Below are 18,781 nucleotides of genomic sequence, written 5' to 3' on the forward strand. Positions count from 1 at the left end.
ATCAGAATGAAAGATAAAATAACAGGTACGACATCATACGTGGATTTTTAAACTCAAAAACTGTTTTTCAGTTAGGATTTAGTTCACTGGTGGAAGGAAACTTAGCTCAGTTTAGCTGTATTCCCCCGCGCTACCGGAAGTGATCTTTGTGTCACACTAATCACAATCGGCATGAAATGAAAACGACCGTGCCATGTGCTGATTTAACCTGCAGATATGCATAACTAACGGATTTTCAACAGTGTTAAATGGGGTTCAAGGGTCATAAAATCGACCAAAGGAATTGAATACGGTCGTGTTTAGTGGTGAGACAATCAGTCAGAGTATTCCTGTTCTATAATTAGTTCCTTCAGGATTCGATTATGGATAGTATATTCTTTAGTAGAAATGCAAATAATCTTGTCGCTTTGTAATATAACTTTACAGTCAAACATTTAAGAAAGTGAGGTAAGCCCCCTGCACGTAGAGTACAAAGCTCTTTTTGTATTTTCGGATAAATTTTACTAACCCGTGATTGCCTGTGCGGTATGTGAATACGTTGTTGTTATGTTTCAACTCTATAAATCGACTCAGAAAGCTAGTAGATGTCTTGATGATGAGCCATTTATCTTTGGAAATATTTTTTTATGTAGATAGCAAGAGTATAATAGTTAATTTGGTGAGATTTGACAGGAAGTTCGTATAGTACGGGAGCAGGGATGGCGCAGTGGTGAGAGCACTCGCCTCCCACCAATGTGACCCGGGTTCGATTCCCGGACTCGGCGTCATATGTGGGTTGAGTTTGTTGTTGGTTCTCGTCCCCGCTCCGAGGGTTTTTCTCCGGTTACTCCGGTTTTCCTCCCTCCACAAAAACCAACATTTCCAAATTCCAATTCGACCTGGAAACAGTGGAGAGAAGAGCCACCCCGTGGATTCCACTGAAATTCTTATTTATTTATTTATTTATTTATTTATTTATTTATTTATTTATTTATTTATTTATTTATTTATTTATTTATTTATAGTGCGATACAACGTTTATGACAGGCGCTTAAAATAATTGTCGGCAAAATTTATCATGTAGATCGAGTCCCACGGTGGATTGGTTTCTAATATTAATTACTTTCAAAATTTGAAATAATGACCTGGTATTGTAAAGGAACTGAGATTTGTCGTTGAGAACAAAAATGACGTTAACTTTAGATGAGTGGATGGTTTTAGTTGAGTGATTTGCGTGACGGTAATCGTGACAGCGAGCCATCGAACTAGTCAAAATACCCTGCACACTTTTTATTCTGGATACTTCGCTTTACGCGGGCCAAAAAAGGCACTTCGAGAGCGTGAAAAGGAAGGATTAAGGTTAGACTTCATCTATAGTTTTGCTCCAGAAAACGTATGCCGGGACAGATATAGGCCTCTGAAATCGGCCCTAATTTCAATTTGAAATCCAACCCTTAAAGGTCTCTGCCTTTAACTAGTGAATTAGCACATCAAAAATAAGACTCGCGACTTCGTTTTTATACTAAACGAGAGATAATAGAAAGATTTACTTGATTCCGAGATAGAAAAACGGGAGTAGTTATTGTTGCTGTGTGCGAGGCTGCTAAAGATGCACGATTTTCCCGTTTTTCCGGGGGGCTGAATCGGGCGTGAATCCGTAAATTCAACTTTTTTAATTTTCAGAAAAACGAAAGAGCGATGGAACTTTTGATTGTGATTTTTGAAAATAGTTCACCAAAGGGAACATTTAGGTGAAATAAAATGAAATCTGAAATTTCCTCTTTGTCGTGGGATTTTTGATATTTACGGTCAGTAGCTCTTAACGATCTGTCATGTCTTGCTTAATTTATAGAGACTTTGTGCGATCTTTGGGCAAGCACACAGCACATGAGTGGTTGACTCTCTAGCGGTGCCACACATTCTGGCGTTGGTGTCTGTAATTATTATTATTATTATTATTATTATTATTATTATTATTATTATTATTATTATTATTATTATTATTATTATCATTATTATCATTATAAGCACCGTGTCTTGGTTAAGAGCAAAAGTATCCTTTGCTACCCTCTGGTCGGCTATCCTCTGCCTTAGAGGTTCCAGAGTTAAACATTTCAGTCAAACACGTGTGTCTCGAGATTTCTACTCTGAATTTTTCCTGGATTATTTTCTGGCATAATTTATGCTTTATAGCTAATTACTTTCTAATGTAAGTTGGATGTTTTACAATTAGAACTTTTTAACTTGTAAATAGCAACTTGCTTAAGATATGTTAATGAGGAGATTAATAATACTTATAATAATGATAATAATAATAATAATAATAATAATAATAATAATAATAATAATAATAATAATCTTTATTGCACTGATAAAGATACATATCACGTGTTGCATAGTGAATAAAAACCAATGGTGCAAAAGTTAACATTTTTATGTCCATCAATTACTAAAAGCTAGATTATAATTAAAACTAAGCCTATTAATAAAAGTTTTTAAAGCGTTTAGTATTGCAGTTTTGAAAAGTAGGTTTGACCCCTCTAAGCGTAAGTGTAGCTGGATTGATTTTAGGAAGTGATTGAAATAAAGGGTGATCTTTGTCCTTGCTTAACTTGTTAAAAAAGCGCTTATCTGACTTTTCCAACCAATTTACAATGGTAACAGGGAAAGAGGTGTACCCCCGTTTATGGCAACGATCCAACAAACACTGTATAGAGGTGATTTCTGGTGGCGATGCTTCATAGACTGAAACACCATAATCAAGCTTATTATCTTATCATCTCATTATTATTATTATTATTATTATTATTATTATTATTATTATTATTATTATTATTATTATTATTATTATTATTATTATTATCTTTATTATTATTCCACGGGCGGAATGGCAGAAAAAATGTAAGAGATACCACAACAGATAGCTGACCTACTCGCCATTAAGAAGGGAGGGGACCAGGCCAGCACCGTGTCTTGGCTAAAGGCCCGTTTACACGTTAAAAGAGAAAGAACGGCTCTGTTAGAAACAAGTACCGGTTCCAGAGGAAATCTCCTGTTTACACGTACAAATTCTGTAATGTACCTAACAGAAAAAGGCACGGTACTTGAGAGCCCCTTGGAACGGTTACTAGACCGTTTACACGTTCTCTTCGATAACGATAGAGCCCGCAATAATTAAACAAAACTGCTTCGATTAGTTGTTCATATGCGCTTACACATACAGTTCACTGTGCGTATCTCTGACTATCATGGATTTACAAGTACTTTTCTGGTTTCTTCTGAAGAACAAAACACAAAATTAACGTTTGACAGCGCGAGCGATTCTTCAAAAAAATGCTTCTGAGAGAATGTACCGAATTAGGAGAAAAACAAGGCTTACGGTTCTTCTATTAACAGCCCTTGTATCGCACTTCACAGTCGAAAGGAGCTTGTGACGTACGCTAAGCAGCTGACGTGGAGTAGTACGGGCTGAGAAAAAACGTAACAGAACGGTACCGAAAAAAGGTCGAGCGTTTACACGTTGAAAGGAAACAAAAATGTGGGTACGGAACCGTTTTTTATCGGTTCCGTTCCGAAAGGGGTCCATAGCCGCCTATGGACCTTTTTAGGAACGGAACGGATAAGACTGGAACGGGTCAAGTACCGTTTACACGTCAAATTTGGTCGGAGCCGTTCGTCGTTTTATCCGAGCCGTTCCAATTTTTTCGGTCGTGTAAACGGGCCTTCAGAGCAAAAGTATCTTTTGCTATCCTCCGCTCGGCTCTCCTCTGCCTTACAGGTTCCAGAGGGAGAAGACGAAATGTACCCCTTCAGGACACAGACATTACAATTGAGAATGTGACCGCCAGAATTTCCTAGATTTTTATCTTTTCTTAATTTCCCTAATTTTAGTTTTTTTTTTTCCAATGACTGAATATTATCCGCTTATATTTTTAATAATTTGTTTTTCCTTAAGGACCTTAGTTTTACTTCCAAATATTTTTTTAGTCAGAATGTGATCATGTGATTTTTTTATTACAAATAAGAAAGGTTTTGTAACTTCATGACATTTTCTTTTTTTCTCTCTTCAAAAAAAATTGTGCTGAAAGTAGTCTCTTTTTAATCGAGTTGAATTGTAAATAGGTTTTAATAGCTCTTTTTTCTACTTTTAACTTGTAAATATCAATTTTGCTTGGAATTTTTTAATAAAGAGATCTATTAAAAAATTGTCATCATCATCATTAATTTTTTTTAAAATATATTTATAATTATCTCTTAAGCAAATTGTTATTTGCAAGTTAAAAGGAGAAAAAAATTATTAAAACCTATTTATTATGATTATGATTATGATTATGATTATGATTATTATTATTATTATTATTATTATTATTATTATTATTATTATTTACATACTGAATAAATACTTACAGATGTGTAAACAAAGTCGGACCTGTCAAATCTGGCACCGACATCAACAGATTCTTTTTCAAAGATCTGTGGAGACAAAATAATAATGAGACCACGAATTAGTTGTGTTTATTGTATCATCAAATGGTCATATTAAAAACAGCTCTCATGTATTATTTTTCTTTGTTTTACTGTTAAATATAGTTTCTTAAAACACTCTCTTGCAGTAAAAGAACTGAATTATCGCGTACAATTTACAATCTTAAGGCAACTATTATCTAACGTATAGTAATTTACAGTTATAACAATGATAATTACAATTGAATCACTTAAAATATTTAAATGTAAAAAAGTTTTCCACTCTCTTTGTCCTACAGACCTGAATGTTCCGAAAAGATAATACTTTTGTGTTTTTTGCCTTAAGGTGTAATAATTAGGCGCATCCAGTATACCTACAGACCTGAATGTTCCGAAAAGATAATACTTTTGTGTTTTTTGCCTTAAGGTGTAATAATTAGGCGCATCCAGTATTGGGCTGGGAAGCAGGTGGTGTAGAGGATGGCTGGGGGACTTCATTTTCGCCATATATTTGCAGCACAAGTGTACTCTTTTAACTTAGTAGATAATGGTTCACCCCCCTTCCCCCGTTTTAGTACACTCTTCTGTAACAGATCTGGAGAGTGCTCGAATGTTTCCCTGTCATAGACCAAAACCTCTACCAGAGCAGCGAAAGACCATCAGAGCGTTTGAAGTTTCCACCATAAAGGGAAGTAATAATGAAACGTTGTCTGAGATTTACGTGTTGTGTTTGTTACCCAGTACTGTACCATATGACTACAATTCATGAATAGAAAGTGTGGTTTACAATATATAAATTTGGATATATTCTTTTTCACCCTATAAATCCCTTTTTTTTCGTTGAAATGGTACTCCAGCAGCAGTCCTCGTGCCCGGAGTCGCGATCCATTGGGCAACCACCACGGTTCCCGCTAGCGAAAAGGATATTTGTATTTATTTATTTATTCATTCATTCATTCATTCATTCATTCATTCATTCATTCATTCATTCATTCATTCATTCATTCATTCATTCATTCATTCATTCATTCATTCATTCATATTCGTTCGTTCGTTCATTCATTCGTTCATTCATTCATTCATTTCTTTACTTCTTTATTTATTTGTTTCTTTATTTATTTATTTATTTATTTATCTCAGGGGCCCTTGTTCCCTTGTTCCCGCTGTCATTCCGAAGTTGTTCCCTCCTTTACTACTGTTTGCACCTTACTACCGCCCTCCCCCCCCCCCCCCCCCCCTTTTATAGCCTTAATGCTGTCCGAGATCTTCAAATTCAACAAACTTTGGAGTAAGTTCTGTGTTAAATCAGTTTATCGTTGACATAACTGTTTCAATGACCGAAATGGCTAACTACTGGCTGTCGCGTGTGTATCAACTTACATTTTGCCGAGATTGTTGAATTTTTCAAATGTGCCATCGGCTATCGTAGAAATCTTGTTATTCTCCAGGAACCTATCGTGAGTAAAAAATGTCAGGAGAAAAACACTAGAACAAACAAACACTAAGTGGCAAAAGAAATGTATAATTCAACAAGTTTGTCTATCTTATGAACATGTTTGCTATGCAATCCCGCAGGGTAAGTCGGAAATGAAAACAAGCAATGAATAAAAATGAATATTCACCAACATTAATTAAAATTAATTGGTATATAATGGGATAGCTATCTATTATCCAACATAAACTAATGCCAGGATGATGATGATGATGATGATGATGATGATGATGATGATGATGATGATGATGATGATGATGATGGTGATAACAAACAACTGACTCTAAAATTTGATATGCGACAGGTAGTAAGTCTTGCAGCCAACTGGTTTTGTGCTCAGTGCTAATAACGCGCCATTTTTCGTTGCACAAACAACAAACTATCTGAATATTGGGGCATATTTTTACCCGTTTTGCGCTTTATTCAAACAATACTAAGTTGAGTTGGATAACTTAAGTAATTTGAATTCCGCCTAAATATAGCTATAATTCCTCTTCTCTTTTCGTTTCGCTTCTCACTTTTTCACCTTATGTAAAAAAAAAAAGTATCTTGGCCTCCCTTTCGAGATCACAGCCCTCTTACAATCTGCAAGCAGGGCCAGATAGACCCGCAATCATCGGCCAATTTTTGGAGCAAGCCTCGCGTTTGTGACATTATAAAGCTAATGTTACACCACAATCAGCCAGTGTTGCACGGATTAGAATCAAATTTCATTTCTTACTAAACTTTTCTCAACAAAAACGTTGTGAGGGATGTTCAATTCACTAAGCAACATTTCGTCAATGGGTGTCGTAAAGGCACGAAACAGTGGACACAACTGAGAGACAAGTTGCACGAATAGCCTATTTTTTTATTATTATTATTATTATTATTGAGATATAATTACAATACTTCACATTACAAAGTTTTTTTGTAAACACACACACAAAAACAAAAATATAACACTGGTCGTATCCTTCAAAGAAATGCCAACTAATTATTACAAAAAGAGTTATAACAGCACATTTTACAATTCTTTCTATTATTATAAATACAAATTTACTCTAACGATGGATAAGACCCACGAATAGCCTATGGTAACAGTTTAAATTGAGGTCTCCATGATACGAATTGTTTTAGATTAAGTGACTTACAAACTAATTAGTTTATCACCAGGTCCTTCCAATGCTCCCGGCTGTAAGCGAGACAACTGGTTGTTTCCAAGGTCACTGCAAAGAAACGTTTCCATAAGGAAATATGTAGTAAATTCAATTTGCATGAACCAAAACCATTATACACAAACGCCGTGGGAGAAATTCAGGCGCGATACAAATCTTAAGAAAACGATCACCATCCTTTTTCATTTTTCTTTTAGGTAATTAGTTATCAATTTTGCTGATTGAGTTACTTACGCTAGTAAAGGCGCCGTCATATACACAGAATAGCAGTTGCGTCAACCTAGATACGGATTCGATATATCTTTTGTTCAAGAATTAGCACAAGCGCAGTCACAGTGTTACGGACGTGTATCAAAAGGTGTGAAACCCAGCAATTCAATCACAAACGATATTTATTACAATAAAGCAACAACTGATGAAACTTACAATGGTAGCGATTACTGGTCACAAACTTTAACAAATCTATTCTTGCTTTATAATTTCACTGGCACAGCTTTTTCCTTGCCTTGACAAAATTCTTGATCGTCTTTTTAGCTTGCGCTGGTGCTTCAGTTGGTAGTGATAGCCAGGGCTCAGGAAGATCCACACTCCACTCTTACACTACTACGGCTATTTGCCGGCTATTTGCAACCCCAAAAAAGTAATCTAATAAAAATAGTGAGGTCTAATCTCTTCGTGATCAAGCACTTGTTGTTGCTGTTGTTGTTTCATTTTTATTTAGTATATATCTCGGCGTCAAATTTACTTTCAAGGACTTTGTATTCAGAGGGATTTCAAGGGCTTCAAAGTTCACTGCCCATAACGAATTGCACTTTCCAATTTCAATCCCCAAAGAAATCCTGAAGGAAAAAAAACAGGATTTAAGTCGCCAAACACTTGCTCTGATTTGTTAATAGCTAATCTACTTACAGGTAAATCAGATGCTTCATCGCTCGAAATGCCCCGCTCTCGATGTACTTTAGGGTGCAGGCTCTCAGGGATCTACACATGCATAATTTAAATGGTCAGCATGGATTAAAGCCTGAAGACACACGCTGGTCTATCACTCTGTTGTTATACCGTCAGAGTAGTAACACGGAATTGCTAGTATCTTTTTTGATAGCTACAAATAAGAAGAAGACGACGAAGAATTTTAACAAGATATATTACCCAATTTTCATGGAGAAATTATCAATTGCGCATTGCATAAATTTTCGTATAACTGATTAACAAGAAGGACAAACCCAAGAATCAAATATACCAATTTAACATAATTCGGGAAAAGTGAACTAAACGAAGCCGAACTGTAGCTTCGCCTATGTAATAAGCAATATTGAAAAAATGAGTCTTTAAGCATTTCCTAAAACAGTCGACAGTCTCAAGCGCGTGTTTCTTACTGTCTCGCGCTTAAGTCGAAATCTAAGCACATCTGAACTCCCAGTGTGCTCCTGGATCTTGTCATAAGAGCATTGAGCTTAACAGTGCTCTCCCCATCTGCATTCCTTTAAGACGGGTTGGGGGACGGGTTTTAGAAGCAGAATGTTGAAAAAACTATTTAATGAAGGGAGAATAAGCTTTATGCCGTTGTGGACATCCGTGCAACTGAACATAAAACATTTTCGTAAATGACATGTTCCGGCTGCATTCTTTTTTAAACGATCTCCTTTTTTTTTTTTTTTTTGTAGGAACATTTTTTTGTGTCACGCTTGTATGTCGTTTTCATTATTATTCTGTTAGTTTTTTCTGCATAATTTCGTTTATCGTTCCGTAGTTCATTAGCATAAATTCGCGTCTTTGCTCTTTTATTTATTCTCGTTTTGTGTTTTTCGAGAATACAGTTTTAAGTTTTTTTCTGCATCGCTTCGTTTGTCCGTTTTAAAAGGCCATATAACGTTTGTAAGTATCACTTTAGCTCTTCATTTCGCTTATTTTGTTATTTTTATGTTCTTGTCTATTTTTTGTTCGCCCTTTTTGCTGTAGTATTTTCTTGGTTCAATTTTCTAGCAACCGCACCGATTATTGCATCCGATTGATTATCGCAACGTTTACCGCATCGCGTTGGAGCAATGGTTTTTTGGCCCCTTCATGACAGTTCTCCCCATTGTATATTCATCCTCATATTTATTTTCTACGCGACTTACAGAAATACCATTCTTTCAAAGCCATCAAAGATGTCTGACATAACAACAGGTCCAACGCGTCTATTGAAATCAGTTTCCCTGTGGGGAATAAAACAAAGTTAATTAAGTTTATCTTAGCTTAAGTCAAACTGTTATTAGCATCGAAAATTAAAATTTTGTTAAGTTTGTTTGGGGAGTAGAATTTTACTCTAAATTCTAAAGAAGTGACTTTAAACCACAGAAGTCATGAGTCAGACTTTCTTTAAACAGCCCTCCGTAGTACAGGTGTGATCAAGTTGTGTAAAAACTTTTATTTTCACGACTCCTTTAATCTAACAACCTATTTTCAGTGTCAAAAATTATTCAACAATCTCCCTTAAGTTTTATTAACTGAGCTCATCTTATTTTAGGCTTACTTCCACTTTGAACAAAAAATGCTCCAATATCCTGACATTTTGAGGACATTTTTGTTTCATTAAAAATGCCTGAGATATGTCGGAAAATATAAGGAGGCTGATACTTTATGATGTGTTGTTTCCTTTGACGGAATGAGATCATGAGACAACAGTGTAACTAAGCAAAATTCCTAAATATTATGGCAACAAAAAAATCGGTAGCCAACTGTAGTCACTCTTTCCACAGTAATAGGTGTACAAATGAACCGCCGAAATGCTTTTGATTGCATGGGGAGTCCTTTTGTTGTTGTTTCTTTTTTGTTGTTGTTGTTGTTTTTTCTCTTTGTGGTCCCATTATCATGGCTAACTAAAAGAGCACATTATAGTTTTAACCTCGCATTAATAATGAATGTCATCAGTAATGGGAAAAACTCACTTACAAGAATGACAGCTCCTTTAAGCCTCTCAAAATCACTTTAAGGTTGTCAAATGACAGTGCGTTTTTTCGCAGATTGCTAGAAGATAAAAAGGCATAGCTCTTACAGTACATACGCGTGTGAGTGTGTTAAAGAGGCTAGAAACATTGCTCAAGACCTGAAAAGGCACACCAACCCTTGTATTTAATGTGTATTCCTTTTAATACGAACATCGATGGGAGATAAAACTTTGGTCGTATTACCAGGAAGATAGGATAAAAGTTTGATAAGGGGACTCTTATCAGTGGGTTGGTGGAGGAGTCGAAACTGATGAGCTGAGATAACCCTGGAGACGTCAGCTTTGGAATCCCTTTACGGCGGCCAAATTAACTTATAATCTCAGTTGATCACTCAGATGAAATATTTCATCACGATAGCCTACAATAATTATCGAAAAGTAAAAAGGAAACAACAGAGGACGGCAGCATGAATAGGGAGGGGAGGGGAAGGTAATATATCAAACACGAGAAGGTGCGTTTCATCAGACATCCAGACACTGAGAAGTAGGTTTAAAAAACGAGGCGCATCCACGACTTCGAGGTGTTTGTATATCTGATGAAGCACACTTTCGAGTGTCTCATATGAAACTGGCACTCCTTCAAAAACCAAAGGAGAACAAACGAATCTTGCCTTTCGTAACACAATACCACCCAGCAGTGCCAAACTTAAAACAAATCCTCTTAAAAGACTGGCACTTAATAGAGCAACAACCATTGCTCAAAGAAATCTACAAAGACCCGCCCCTCATATCTTACAAAAGAGGGCGGTCGATCAAAGATATACTCGTGAGAGCCAAACTATAAAAAAAAAGGCTAAAACACACACTAGGGAGTCGTGCAGGCCTGTCACTCTTGTACACTGCATAATTACCCTATAGCGCTTGTATATACTATCATAAACCATTTCATCTTTTCAGCTGAACATTCCGCCAATAATTACATGCAAGTTGACAGATGCTGCTGTCCAAATTCGTTTTCCGTGCAAGCTTGCATAGTTAACTGACATGGTCCAGGTAGAACTTTGAGATCAACAGTTGTATGACTTATCGCTATTCATCTGTGTTATATTAATGCATTTAATCAAAACTCACATCCGCTTGACATTTTTGGGGAGATAAAATCCTCCTTCAATGGCGTTGTTATGAAGGTCACTGTATTGGACAAAAGTGAAAGTCAAGTTAGTAACTGCTACACTTAAGCAGGGTTCTCGTATAATTATACGCTGCTGGAGTAGCCGGCGGACCAAGTCACCAAGTGAACTTCCAGACGTCCCTGCGACATAACGGCGACGAAAGTGGTAAGATTTCCAGTCAAATTCATACGAACACTTCATGCTGATCACACCTTCTTGCAATGTAATGAATGGTGGGATAGATATAGTTCAACTTAAAGTAAAGCTCTGGAATGTCTAATTACGTGCATGGCCCATGCTCACAGGTTAGGAACTGCGAAAACGTTCTGCGCATCGCCAGATACCCGGGTTTCCTATGGGTGGTGCCTACTAACACAGGAATATTCTTGCGTGGTTTAAAACTTTACGGAGAAAGCAGAACTTAGCAAATGCTTTTGGTATCTCAAAAGAAAATTGGGGGTAACCATGCATTGATAATTAAGCTTCAATTTAGGGAAAAATCCCATACATTGCTTTATATTTTGGCGCTTTTTAGAGACATTATTGCTTAAGTTATCTCTGAAAAATGCGTGGTTATCCCCAATTTTCTTTTTGAATTCCAATAGCTCTTGCTTAGGTCTACTTACCCCACATAGTCATAAACTGCACAAAAATACTTCGGTATTAGTAGGCACCGTCCTTTAGGTACAAAAACTACTGCTACTTTAGCAAAGACGGACTAGGGAAACAGCGGCATTTTTTTTTTTTTTTTTTTTTCACGCCAAACTCAGATTATTAAAATTTGGTTATACGGAAACAATTGAACAGTTACAAAATAAAAAACTTATTGACGCTTCACTCAAGGACACTAGGAGCTTCATTCACATCTAACATTATTTGGTATTAATCGGAAGGTCTTAGGTTCGACTCCAAATAGGAGCAATCGGAATTTATTTTTCCCAGTTTGCCTGTGTCATTACTGGATAATACATAATTCTCTTATAGAAAATTGATGTCAACTGATAGCACCACAGGTTATGTCGCAGGAACGTGGAGTGCCAAATGAGAACTAGGTCTTTGAGCGGTCTTCAACAGAGTGGCGCAGTTGAAAACTATTCTCAATTTACAGGTCTAAGTGTCCTCGTCACGCGTAAAATGTAGTAACAGACTGAGTAGAAATAGCAGTTGAATTACATAAAGATGTGTTTAAAACAGGTACAGACTTTACATGTTCTTACATGACTGAGAGTGACTTTAAATTCCTGAAGGTATTCTGTGGAATGAATTTCAGGAGGTTGCTTGAAAGATCTCTGAAAACAACAAAATAAAGCACATATAAGGTTAACGTATCTTTTTTGTAAAATATTGCTTCGTGTTTGACATTTGCCACGGCAACAGTCTCAAACGATCGTTGTGTATACCAGGGATCAGTTTCATGAAGTTCTACGCTAGAGATTGAACAATTTTTACTACTGCAATAACAGTTTTAGTTATCTTAAGACAAAGGATTTTCTTCTTAGCTGAAATATTTCCCATCTTTATTCGTTTACAAATGCACATACGCTTTGAAAACTGTTGATCCCAGCATTATACAGAAAAAATGTCCATACGAACTTGGTAAATGGCCTTGCTTGTTTGGAGTCTCCCAGTAACTCAGTACTTAGAACACCCGACAGAAGTGCAGAGAGTCAGTGACTCGACTCCTTTCAGGACCTCCGATATTTTGTTAGTCCAACGCTCGCGACAGGTTGAATACCAAATCTTACTTAGTTTTAGTTAACTTTTGTTAACAGGTGAAACCAGAGGAGATTCGCGTAAAGTGATTAGTGCGATAACCGTTCATATTTTTGTGTCTACATTTCATCCATCCAACTGTAATAGGCGGTTTTACGATGTCTTTTAACATAAGGAAGAAATTTGACTTTCAGTGGTGACAAAATTAATTACAACAGGCACTTTATCTTTATCTCGGGCTTAACCTACTGTGTAAATTGGCTGGTTTAAAAACTTGGCCTTAGGGTGTGGAACGACTGGACTTTGTACATGACCAAACATCAAATAATCACCCTATGTCAGATGACCTCCATATGCTACTTACATTTTCCTAAGTGAAGTAAGATTTGCAAAGGCACCTTCATGGACGAACTGTAAAGAATTTCCTGAAAGTTGTCTACAAGACACAACCGACATAGCAATAAGTAAAAGACAACGTATCGAGATAAACCAATAAAAACATTCTTACAGCATCACAGCGCTTGATGGAATCCCCATCGGTACTTGATCAATGCCAATGCATGTTACTCGAGTATGTTTTCCAAATGGGCTACAGGTGCACTTTTTTGGGCAATGAATGCCTTCACAGAATACCACAATCCACAGTAGCAAGACTATTAACTTCAGAAAAACAAACATGGCTTATGTTCCGCCTGTTGATGGAAAAACAAACACAACCGTCGATAAACAGACGATAAGCGAGTCCTAGAATAACTACTAGTTTAGCGAGTAAGTTTCGTAAATAAACACCGGAAGGAAATATTATTCGAAAATGAATTTAAATTTTCTGGAGGTTCGAACTTCAAGTTTTTCCATATGATACACGAAAGTTTCATTTTAGCATATTCCTCATTCAGTTATTTCCCTTGAGGTTTATTAACGAAGTCAACCTTAGGCTCTAGATCTGGTTGCACTATGATCAAAAATGTTCAAATACCCTGCCATTTTTGTTTCTCTCACAGTGCCTCGGATGTTGCATTTGAAGATCCAGTAAAACAAAATTAAACCCAAGTTATCATACTGAAAGAAAATAAAAGTTCTTTTTAAACACGTCAGTACGAGTAAATTATAAAACATTGAAAAATAAAAACTAAATCTATCAAATAGCTTACCTAGACTTATTAAAGTTAGATACAAAAATGCACTTAGAAGTCACAGTGTGAAGTCGTGGAATAAACATTAGAGATGCCTCTTGAGTTGTATGAATGAGCATTACATGTTGATTCGAAACTAGAACGTGAAATATTCACAGACGTTTTGTTATGATGGGAAGTATTAATTCTATAAGCCTTATTCTTCAATTTCTGGAGTCTGCCAGATAGAAATTTTCCGAAGCAGTCCCATCCATACGGCAATACTGATACTACACCACATCGTTCGATTCATGTTCAGGTGCAAGGTCAGAAAGTCGTTTTAGGGCTCCAATACTAGAGGACACTTCTTTACAAGAATCACCAAACTCCTGTAAGCTAGTTTAGGGTCTCATCATCCTAGATAAAGTGCTTCGTTTTTAATGGCTGATCATCAACCTTAATCTCAACTCATAATTCCAGCCATAATCAATAAGGTATTTCGTCGTTTTAACATTCACTGTTTTGTTTACCTTGAAACCATAATAGGACCTGTTTACGGTCGTTGTTTGAACGATTTTTCAGAGTTCCTGGGTCATGTGTACAAGAATTAATACGAGTATCATTAGCAATATCCTTTATGGTAGACGATAGAGAACAAGCTAGCCTTGCTAGTCTGACTTTCACATGGTACGAATTGAAGTCGTCATCTGTACTTACTTCCGATCAGATGGAAAAGAATGAATATATAACAATCAGCTATTCAGAGCCACAAGCAGGAAAAGTACGTCGAAGCAGAATTGGAATTTACAACCTCGCAACACTCTAATGATCAAAGTTCCCGTCATTATTCTAAGTAACAAGCCTTTACCAGAGCTCTTGCATAATGTTTTCAGTCTTCAACTCATTCAGGGGCATATGGCTGCTAAATGACCAGTCGCCCCGTTGCTAAAACTCCCGAATAGTTTCGATCCCATGGAATATTTTTCAAATCCATTTTTTATCGATTAGTAGTAGTTTCTAGTGTAAACTATCCCAATGGCTTTAATCTTGAAACATTTACCATATTGTAGCTTTCAAAATTGTGAAAAATCAAGTTTCTGGAAATGAGCCTGGTGAACTTGAAATAGTTTTTTTTTTTTTTTTTTTTTTTTTTGGGGGGGGGGGGGGTTCGAAATGTTTTGGGACCTTTGAGAAACGCACGCCACGCGACAATATTTAAAACAACCTTCTTCAGTATTTCAGTGACAAAATGGTGCGGTGGAGGAGAGATTTGCAGAATGGCTGAGAGAAGCCATAAAAATACCCAAGCAAGGTTTGCTAGTTTTTAAGGAGGGAAGAAAGCTGGAGAAAAAACTCAAAGGAGAGACAAGAATAAATACCATATTTAACCTACTAAGTAAAGCCGCTTCCGGGCTTGTGACCGTACCTGACGCTCTTTCACCCCTACTCAATGATTACGTATAAGATAGTAAAAGAGCTTGCACCTCACTCACTAGCACTGTTCTGTGCCTTCTTTGAGGAATCCTCTTCCTCTCAGTTGGGGGAGGGGAATGAAACCAGGAACCAGTGAACTAATGACTTTCAGCTGCACTCTAGGTTAGGCTCGAAACTGATTAAGTTAACTGAAACATGAAAAATAATATGAAGAAAAAACCTGACAAAAAATACAAGGTTTGAACGGTAATCGAGCTATAATAATAATAATAATAATAATAATAATAATAATAATAATAATAATAATATTAATAATAATAGTTTATTGGAATCCCTCTCGCAGCCTAAAAGGCTGAATTACAAGGATGGTCAGTTACAATAGTACAAGACACTACGGTATAAAGACATTCAGATAAATAATAATATAAATATGATTAAAGCACAAATAACAGAGAAAACATAACAGAGAAAAGGATTACAACTGGTCTTGATACTTAATGGTGCAGAAATCTGCGAACCGCTTTGTCTTGGGGACAAAGCGCACCGGAACACGTTCTCCTGATCGGGAGCAGTACGGCCTGTTCAAGCCATTCGAGATTGGTCATTTTGTAAGTTCAAAATCTACCAGTGGAAGATGAATATTTGATGAAAATTAAATATGTGAAACGTCATATGTTAACAGCGGATGAAAGTAAACTTTCATCCGTAGTTCACATCTACGAAATAGTGATATAATTCACTCTCGTGATAAGGAAAGGTTCGTAACTGACCGAGTTAGAAAGACAGCAACGCAAAAAAAATATATGTGAAAAAAAGCCCGACAGAAAAAAAACACTCAGGTTTGAAAGGGATCGAATCATGGGACTCATGTGATATGGGTGCAATGCTTAACAACAACATCAATACCAGTTCTAATACCTTGAAAAGAATACACCAATGTAAAATCACACTAAATGAATGGAAAGTACAGGCTTTCTAAAATAACTAATAGAGTTGAAGAACGTACTAGGAAGCCAAACATGGAAATAACTTTAAAGTTGCGTGCGAATTACAATGCACACAAAACAAAAAGTATAACACATATGGGTAATCTACCTAAAAGAAATGAATACAACTAACATTCAAAATTAGGCAGCAAATGGATCATAAGTAAGCAAAGTAGTAAATTATTCTTATAGAATAAGTATTGGTTAAAAATCTTTCTTTTTTTTTTTTTTAAGAAGAGGAATTTTATGTGTTTACTGAGAGAGTTAAACACTCTTGAACAACATTTACATTCGAGTTCTCGCTGACGAAAGACAGACAGACAGAAAAGTTTCGAGTTATTAGCGAGTCACGAGACAAACCAATCTATTTTACTCAAAATGCCGATTTTTCCTCAGGCCCGGCTCAAACGTAGAACTTCACATGAGACGAACTAAATTGAAAGTTAGGTCGACCCAAAAGGGTAAAGCTCGACCTAACTCGTCGAATCAAATTCAGAGCGGCAAAACCGAATCGATCCAAGTTGAATCCAACAAACCCAACTGAGTCAAACGTCCAACTTATAATGAACTCAATTCGCTCAGTTTATTTCCTCTCATGTGAAGTTTGACGTTTGATGCGGGCCTTGGTGTCATTGAGTGCATGTTTTACTTATTCATATATCCTGCCTTGCCATTGCATGCCAAGAAAATAAGCGAAATATGAGTTGCTTCAAAAAAAAAAAAAAGCCTAATCTGGCAAGGGTAAAAATATATTTACAGTGTTCCTTTCAAATTTGGCCACATTTTTTTTGACCCACAATTTTCTTTACATTTGAAATTGTTTAGGTCAGTGCAATTTAAATTCTTTTAGGATCTAAAAGCGGGTGTATTTTGAAACGAAATGAGAACTAGAGGAAATTCCGTGACTCTTTCATGTACACGATTTTTCTATGTCATTGTTTCTCACCACTGCCAGTTGCGAACCCTTAGACTTTGCTTGCTATCTTTCAAACTACCACTGAAACAATCCAATTCAACTTGACTATTGTTCAGAGGTTCTTTAAACGTCGAGTAGTCTATTATGTGAAGGGTTGCATCACGAGAGAAAAACAGGCCGTAGAACCGAAGAATATTTCGAACTAAAAGGGGACGCATTTACAAAATTGCAGTAGAAGTAAAACTTCTACGCCTTAACAAAACTATGAAACACAAACATAATCCAATTGGTTAAGCCGCACATAAATAAAACTTTTGTACTTTTCCATGACTTGGAGACCGCATCAGTAAAACCGAAATTTTAATTAATATTCCGCCGCATATTTTACACCTCTGACGATTTTTTTTGTTCCTTATGGTGCAGTGGTAAAAGATATCGGCCCGCAGTAACTGGCTCCACGCTGTTGCGGTCACAGTACCAACTTTACATATATCTCTTGTAACTGTTATTAGTATAATTCCTCAGGTGATTATAGAGATTCTGTTGATCTGATTGGTCGAGGATTGCGTCATATCCTGTTATAATCACGTCGCCCAAGGTGATTATAGCGGGAGCACTAATTTTCAGGATCTGAGGAAGAAAGTAAATAGGGTGAAACAAAATGCAATTCCAAAAGGCACTGAAGATGCAGCTAAGTCTGAGGTGACACTTTTCGAAGGTGAGATATGAAAAATTTGCTAATTGTAATAAAAAGACCCTTGAAAATTGCATGTTGTCGATGTCGCTGGCTTAAAATGAAGACAACAAATTAAGTTAAATTCGAGCAAGATTTTCTTTATTTTCTTTCTTGATTCCACAAACAAAAAGAATTTGGAAGCATGAAAGTAAACAAGATGAATAAATGTCTCTCTAAGTTTTACGTTTCAGTAACGAGAAATGTGAACAGTTTTTAAATTGTTGTCGATTCCAGCGGCTCTCGACCATCATCTAAAGTCACCGCCTCACAACAAAAAGTTTTGATCTGCGACAACCGTGTAATTGTTTGGTGAAGCCAAGAAAGGACTTTATAACATAGAGGGCAAAATTACTGAATGCTGATTGGTCGAAACAGAGGGCATTTTTAGTTAATTTTGCTTTCAACGAGGGGCAAAATTACTCACCCCTGATTGGTCGAGCACCAAAAATACTTGCTCCTGACTGGCTGAGCACGCCATTTCTACATTTAGTTGGTTTCTTCATTTTGTGCAGCAAGAACAACGACATCTTTCAGATTCTTTGAGTTTTAAGCCGGGTTGTTCGTGCCAAAAGACTTGGAAATCAAGTGCTACAGCTAAAAGGAAATTCCTGAAGGCGAACTTTCGTTTCCTAGAAGGAACAGCAAAAGATTATTTGTGTCAAAAGTTAAAACTTGATCGGATTTGTTTGGT

At 36.5% G+C, this 18,781-nt stretch overlaps 1 protein-coding gene across 5 annotated transcripts in view; it reads right to left on the bottom strand.

Moving 5' to 3' along the window:
• The window catches only part of LOC146451866 (uncharacterized), a 44,212-nt gene extending 26,610 nt beyond the window's left edge, over window positions 1–17,602 (bottom strand). Inside the window, exons 1-11 of one of the 5 annotated variants that reach the window (XM_085098553.1) lie at window positions 17,484–17,602; window positions 13,415–13,598; window positions 13,271–13,342; window positions 12,411–12,482; window positions 11,153–11,212; window positions 10,027–10,101; window positions 9,213–9,290; window positions 8,002–8,073; window positions 7,069–7,143; window positions 5,824–5,895; window positions 4,387–4,452 (exon numbers count right to left, since the gene is read on the bottom strand). In XM_085098553.1, the coding sequence (XP_084954679.1) occupies window positions 4,387–4,452; window positions 5,824–5,895; window positions 7,069–7,143; window positions 8,002–8,073; window positions 9,213–9,290; window positions 10,027–10,101; window positions 11,153–11,212; window positions 12,411–12,482; window positions 13,271–13,342; window positions 13,415–13,584 (812 nt within the window). In that variant the 5' untranslated portion in view covers window positions 13,585–13,598; window positions 17,484–17,602. Of the gene's footprint in view, window positions 1–4,386; window positions 4,453–5,823; window positions 5,896–7,068; window positions 7,144–8,001; window positions 8,074–9,212; window positions 9,291–10,026; window positions 10,102–11,152; window positions 11,213–12,410; window positions 12,483–13,270; window positions 13,343–13,414; window positions 13,599–14,886; window positions 14,909–15,411; window positions 15,623–17,483 lie in introns of those variants that run through there. The other 4 variants (XM_085098552.1, XM_085098549.1, XM_085098551.1 and 1 more) reach the window with 4 other exon arrangements.
• Between the last annotated feature and the right edge of the window lie 1,179 nt (window positions 17,603–18,781).

The sequence above is a fragment of the Pavona decussata genome, unplaced genomic scaffold, assembly GCF_977016875.1.
Source record: "Pavona decussata unplaced genomic scaffold, jaPavDecu1.1 SCAFFOLD_383, whole genome shotgun sequence".
Classification (NCBI taxonomy): Eukaryota; Metazoa; Cnidaria; class Anthozoa; order Scleractinia; family Agariciidae; genus Pavona; species Pavona decussata.